Here is a 6,474-nt window from a genome sequence, read left to right on the forward strand (position 1 = left end):
AGGAAGTCTCTTTGTATTCCTGGTTTGTGGAGTACTTGTTATTTAATTAATTAATTTATTTTCATGAAAGGGTTTTGAATGGTATTTATTTAATTAATTGCTTTTAAAAATTTAGATGATGTGTTTTTCTCCCTTTTTTTCTGTTTTATGGTGAATTATGCTGATTTATATTTAAATATTAAGTCAACTTTGCATTCCATACATATACTCTACTTCATCATGATATATAGTCTGTTTTATAGATAGCTGAATGGTAGTATTTTGTTGAGTTTTTGTGTTTATTTATGCAAATTATGTTACTTAGTTTTCTGTTCCTTTAATGCAAAATTAGTTGGAGTGTATTCCTTAGCCTCTGTCATCTGAGTTTAAGATTTGTATTATTTCTTCCTTAAATATTTAATATTTTCTAATATATTTAAAAGTATAAATTTTACTTTAAATGCTGTTTTATCCAGTTCCCACAATTTTTTCTAATTTTCCTTGTGATATCATTTTTGATCCATATTTTTTTATTTGGAGATGAATTGTTTAATTTCCAATTATTTTGGATTTTTTGAGATTTTTTTCCACCTTTTATATTCAGGTAAAGAATCAAAAGGACCTCTAGATTGCCGTATATTTTCCTCTGCATGAGTATCTCTTCTCTAATAGTTTGTCTTTCAAATTTCCCTCTTACTTTCTCAATAGACATCTTTAAACTTGTTTCACATATAAAAGCTAGAGGAAAAGTGTATTTTCCAGCCCTTGAAAATGTCTTGAGGCTATTTGGGTAGTAGTGTATAATCTAGTATATCTGGCAAATAGAGTGTAGATAGACAGTAATGTAAAAGATAATATTCCACTTTATAGACGGCTACACATTCACAGGTCTAGGCAGTAAAATTTGGTTCTAATTTTTCAATATTTTAAACAATTATATATTTTTTGAGGATGGGATCTATACATATATCTATGTCATTCCAAAGCAAATTTTTCTAGAAATAATTCTGGGACTTCTCATAAAAGGACAGAAGATTATTTCACGAGCTGAGTTGTGAGCAAATAAAGATCTACATTAGGGCTGTGATGAGTGGTTAGAGGTTTGGCTGGAAATGATGGGATATGATGTGAGGGAAATTGAAAAGTCACAGATGACAGAAATAGGAAACCGTTCCCTTTTCAGTGTAACAGCATGTTTGGGATAAAGATGGTAGGTTGTATGTTTTAAATTTTAGGTACTTATTGAATGGTTGGAGACTGTCCTACAGATAGAAATGTGGGATCTGAATTTGGGAAAACAGCTGAGTCAGACGTGAAAAACTTGACAGCTACATCTAAATTGATAATAGCAGATGATGGTGGGAGTGGGTGATATTGCCAAGGGACATATGACAAAGCCTTGAGAAAATGCGAGCATCCTGGGAGATAATGAAGAGAAAGTCTGACCACCAGAAAGGTCATCAGAGTGATGGCAGGAGCATAATAGAGAAATCTGCTTGATTTTAAGTTCATTCCTCTCTGGGCTTTCATACAAAGGACAGATAGTGAACTTAGAGACATAACATCTGAAAGGAAAGGCTAAATGTGATATTGTCTTTACTTCTTTATTTAAAGATCCAGAAGAGTTATTTGAATTACAATTGATCAGTCTAAATTGCTTCTCTCTTCAGTTAAGTGAATTTTTTAAGAACTAGATTTATCTTATGTTTTATTAATTCTATATTAATACATTAATAGATTTCTTTAGCAATGATCAAATTCATTCAAATATATTTGAATTAGTTCCCAGGATGCTTTTTTCTGTTTTTTTTATTTTATGATTCAGGTTGGACAGGAGGGTCATTGTTGTGATGCTATATTACTTAGTTCATGTGTTGCTTAAAGTAGGAAAACAGAAACGTTTATGTGAAGTAAAATTGAATGAAAGTCCTAGATCTGGTGGGCTTCCCAAATGGTGCTCATGGCAAAGAACCCTCCTGCTAATGCAGGAGGCACAAGAGACTTGGGTTCAATCCCTGGGCTGGAAAGATGCCCTGGAGAAGGAAATGGTAACCCACTCAGTATTCTTGCCTGGAGAATCCCATGGACAGAGGAGCCTGGTGGGCTATAGACCACAGGGTCCAGAGTCGAATGCAACTGAAGCAATTTAGCAGGCACACACTAGACCTGGCCCTTGATTTTATTGATAGATGGTACATTTTGGTAAGGTCTTTTGGGATACCTCCACTTAATCCTTAAACACAAGCGCACGCACACACACACACACACACACGCACGCACATTCCTTCAATAAGTAACATGTGTTTGATCTTCAGGCAAATATTCCTCATCCGTACTTGACTTTGAATGATATGTCATATGTTGAATATGTTATTGGTTTTTTAATAAGAATGTGTTCATCTTTAAAATTGCATTTTAAAGATGCTTTTAAGAATAGATGCAAGTTCATTATATCATTACAAAACATTCTTGTTTGGTTTCCTTTTATCATGTTTTAAGGTTAGATGTGACTCTAATGTTCCACAATGAGACAGAGATTGATAATCAGGAGAGAATAGCCCTTTAATGTGATTTATATCTATAGATTTTATGTCAGATATGAAAAGTTGCTGTTTATATTATAAAGGAGGATCCATTAAAGAGCACTTTAAACCATTTTACTATTTAACTTACTACCTTGGACTCTTTTTAGAATTCTGCCTTTTTAAGCAAACTTTAGTTGCTTACCAAATGTTTTGAAGAATATGATTTGATAAAGTTAAACTGGTAAATGCATACAGGTAGCCTATTTAATAATGTATTTTTGGGTAATTTTGGTACATTTAATATGAAGGTATCTGGTGTTTCAGGGGAGTATTCAAACCAATTATTTTTGAATTTCCATCAATAATTTTAATTCCCTCTTATGATCAGGTGAGGTTAGATAAAGGCACACGGTGCATACATTAGGGGGTGTTTAAGCTGTACAAATTCTGACAGTGTCTACCATTTGGTCCTGGTGGCTTCAGTGTATGGTTGACTTAGATGTGAAGTAGCCTACAGAGTGCTGCCTATTCTGGAATGAATCTCTGAAAATATCACATAGTAGTTGACCTTTTTGTTAACAATGGAATAATTCCCTAGCTATCTTCACTTAAACTACTCCCTTCAAGTATTTCTTAATCATATTTTCTTTTCTTTGCTCAAATCATAATGTTGACAAACTGAACTATCTTGGGGTTTGTTTGGCTCAGGCTTTCATTTTTTAACATGATATCTGGCATTTGCCTGTGTGCGTATGTTCATTTGCTTCAGTCCTGTCCGACTCTTTGCTACTCTATGGACTGTAGCCCTCCAGGCTTCTCTGTCCATGGGATTGCCTAGGCAAAAATACTGGAGTGGGTTGCCATTCCCTTTTCTAGGAGATTTTCCTGACTCAGGGGTTGAATCCGTGTCTCCTGCATTGCAGGTGGATTCTTTACCTCTGAGCCACTGGAGAAGCCTGGCATTTGCCTGTAGTATTTTATAAATGAATCTTGTTTCTAACATAATTTATTTTTTCCATATCAGTGTTTAGGTAAAAGAAGTACTTTCCTTTTAACAATATACAGAAACTAACTTCCTAGAGATTGGCCAAAATCTTTGAAGTGTACAATCCTTAGAGGTAATATAATCCTCTCATTTTGCAGGTGGGAGGACAGTTAGACCCAGCAAAGTCAAGTGAGTTAGTTGCCCAAGACTGATAAGAGACTCTGCCAAAGATGATGCTTTTGTCTGGTTTTTGATTTGTTTCCCAATCTTATGCCTATTCATATGTATAAACATATTCATATATATTATATTACTTGTCTGAAAGGGATTTTGCATCTGCAAATTTTGGTATCCGTGGGGGTCCTGGAACCTTGCCCCTTTCCCCCCACCCCCTCATGATAGCAGGAGACGACTGTACTTTTATTCCCAATTCCCTTCTCACAGTCTAGAATGGGGATTCTCCAGGGCACAGGCTATCAAGCTGATTCAGCCTTTGATCTCAGTAGCCTAGTGTTCTGTACAAACCGAGAGATATTTGATTATTTATGCATTTGCATAAACACTGTATCATTTAGGTTGCTTGTGGTATTAGGAACAGAAAACCCAGTTCGTACTGGACTTCAGTGAATGAACAGGAGCTTATAGGTTCTTGTAAAAAATCTTAAAAAAAAAAGTCTCACAGAAAGTTTAATTTAAAGGTAGGCTGGTTTTTGGTTGATCCACAAGTTCATGATTCCATTCAGAGTAAGCTAGTTTGTAATTCGCATACCTCCGCTCCCTGTGGGTATTGTCCTCCTCCTCAGGCTTGCTTCTCTTCTGGCACAGAAAGAGCTCTCCTGGAACCATTACTTCCTCTTTTACACTCCAAGAGAAAGGAATGAACTATCTAACTAAACTGACCTTTTAACTAACAAGTTTACATTAATCATTATTTTTTTAAATTTTAAACAATTAGGTAGTATAGCATCTTAAACATGATACCACAAGTATCTGAATTCCAAAAGAAAAGAAACAAGCATCGTGGAAACTAGTGGTTGTGTTGTATCTGATTATTGCTAAAGAATCCTAAATTTGTTTTGGCAAAATTGATGTCTAAGAAAGTACTTTTCAAACTTTAATTTAGAAATCACCTGGAGATCTCATTAAAATCCAAGTTTTGATTTAGTTGGTGTGGAGTGGGACCTATAATTCTGCACTTTTAATAAGTTCCTAGGTTATTCTAGTGCTGGTGGTCCATTTTGCATAGCCAAGGTTTAAAAGACCACGCTGTTTCTGGCATTTTCTAAAGGTGTTGAGAACTAGCTCAGTTTACTACTGCAAACCACCAGCATCTCTTTTCTGGACCTGTGCAGTAGCCTGATTACCAGTCTCCCTCAAGCCTCTTGTTCCTCTGTAATTCATTCTCTAAATGAAGCTGTGTTGATCATTTTCATATGTAAATCAGTCGCATCATTCCCTTGATTAACCTACTGGTAACCCATTGGGTTAGAATAGAATCTAAGCTCCTTATCATAACTGCACAGTTACTAAATGATGCAACCCCTGCCTGCCTCCCTCTCCAGTCTCTTTTCATACCATTCTTCTCTTTGTTCACTTTGCTTTAGTTCTTTGTAACCTCCCTTCATGCTGCTTGTAATGTGGACCCCGCATTTTCTGGCTTCTTCTCTTTATTCAGGTCTCTGCTTAGATATTAACCGTTTCTGAGTGTACCTTATGAATGACTACAGAGAAATAAGTTCTTGAGGGATTGTCATAATGAGACAGTAGATCACCAACTCTGCTCAGTTCAGTTCATGAGCAATGTAAAAGTCACTTTAAAGTTTTGTTTGGTTCTGTTCATATTAGAGATTGTTTCATCATGCAATTAAAGGGGTTTCCCCCATATTTTTATATTAATAGATGTTTCTTTTTCCTGTCCAAGTCACTATGTGCCCAGTATTCAGCAGACAAACGAGAAGATGAGAAGATGTGTGATCATTTGATAAGAGCAGCTAAATATCGAGACCATGTGACAGCAACTCAACTAATCCAGAAAATTATCAACATTCTCACAGACAAGCATGGAGCCTGGGGAAATTCTGCAGTGAGGTAAAGAGATACCTTTAGGATTTGGCCACTGATTTTCTGTGGAAGGCCTAGGTTAAGATAAATGGCTTTGATCAAATGGATATGATCAAGACCAGATGAAGAACAGAGTAATTTAATTTTGTAATTTATCTTCTACTATGAATTTAAAGCAAAGGGGAAGGAGAAAATCAGTATGGGTATAGTTGTGGATTTTTATGGATATTTCGGTTTCCTTCAACTACTCAAAGGAATAGTTGCTCATATATTTGTTCATTTTGAAGTGAACTGTTAGGGGAAGTTGTTGGTTTAAATTATTTTACTTGCAGCACTTATATCTGAATTTATACAAGTACAGTATTTTATTTGAAGAAACGATTCCCTATTTACACTTTTTAGTTTTTAGCATATAAATTTGAAAATGTAATATGTGTTGTCTTGTTGAGTTTTTGTTGCAGATTACTGGGCTATGATGACACAATACCAGCTTTAACATTATATTTACTATATCTACCTCCTTTTCAGATTACCAAACTGAACAAGCAGTTTTTAGTTCTTATTTTAGAAACAAAATATTTAAATTACTTTCTCAGACTAAGGAACTTAGATAAGTCATAAAATTTAATCTTTTTGGAATATTATATTCTACAAGTTTTAGGAACATGTTTTGACTCATTTAAGTAATGTTAATGAAAAAGTTATTTCCCACTAGAAACACATTTTTTAGTTCCTCATTTCTGCATAACTTTTTCTGGAAGACAACAACAAAGGAAAATAGTAAATAGCTTGTGTATTATGGATAGGTGTGACTGGCTTCTGCTTGTGTTTCAAGCAATTTATGTGTTTAGCAAAGTCTAGTTCAGAGATTTTCCAGTAAATAGAAAATGATTTTGGCTTTTTTTAAGCTGAACTTTACAAACT

General features: G+C 34.8%; 1 protein-coding gene across 7 annotated transcripts in view; it reads left to right on the forward strand.

Annotated features, from left to right (window-relative positions):
* Window positions 1–6,474, forward strand: part of LRBA (LPS responsive beige-like anchor protein) — a 757,395-nt gene that overhangs the window by 334,209 nt on the left and 416,712 nt on the right. For all 7 annotated transcript variants that reach the window (XM_024977540.2, XM_024977539.2, XM_024977542.2 and 4 more), the window contains exon 37: window positions 5,411–5,577. In XM_024977540.2, the coding sequence (XP_024833308.1) occupies window positions 5,411–5,577 (167 nt within the window). The remainder of the gene's footprint in view (window positions 1–5,410; window positions 5,578–6,474) is intronic.

The sequence above is a fragment of the Bos taurus genome, chromosome 17 (genome assembly GCF_002263795.3).
Source record: "Bos taurus isolate L1 Dominette 01449 registration number 42190680 breed Hereford chromosome 17, ARS-UCD2.0, whole genome shotgun sequence".
Lineage (NCBI taxonomy): Eukaryota > Metazoa > Chordata > Mammalia > Artiodactyla > Bovidae > Bos > Bos taurus.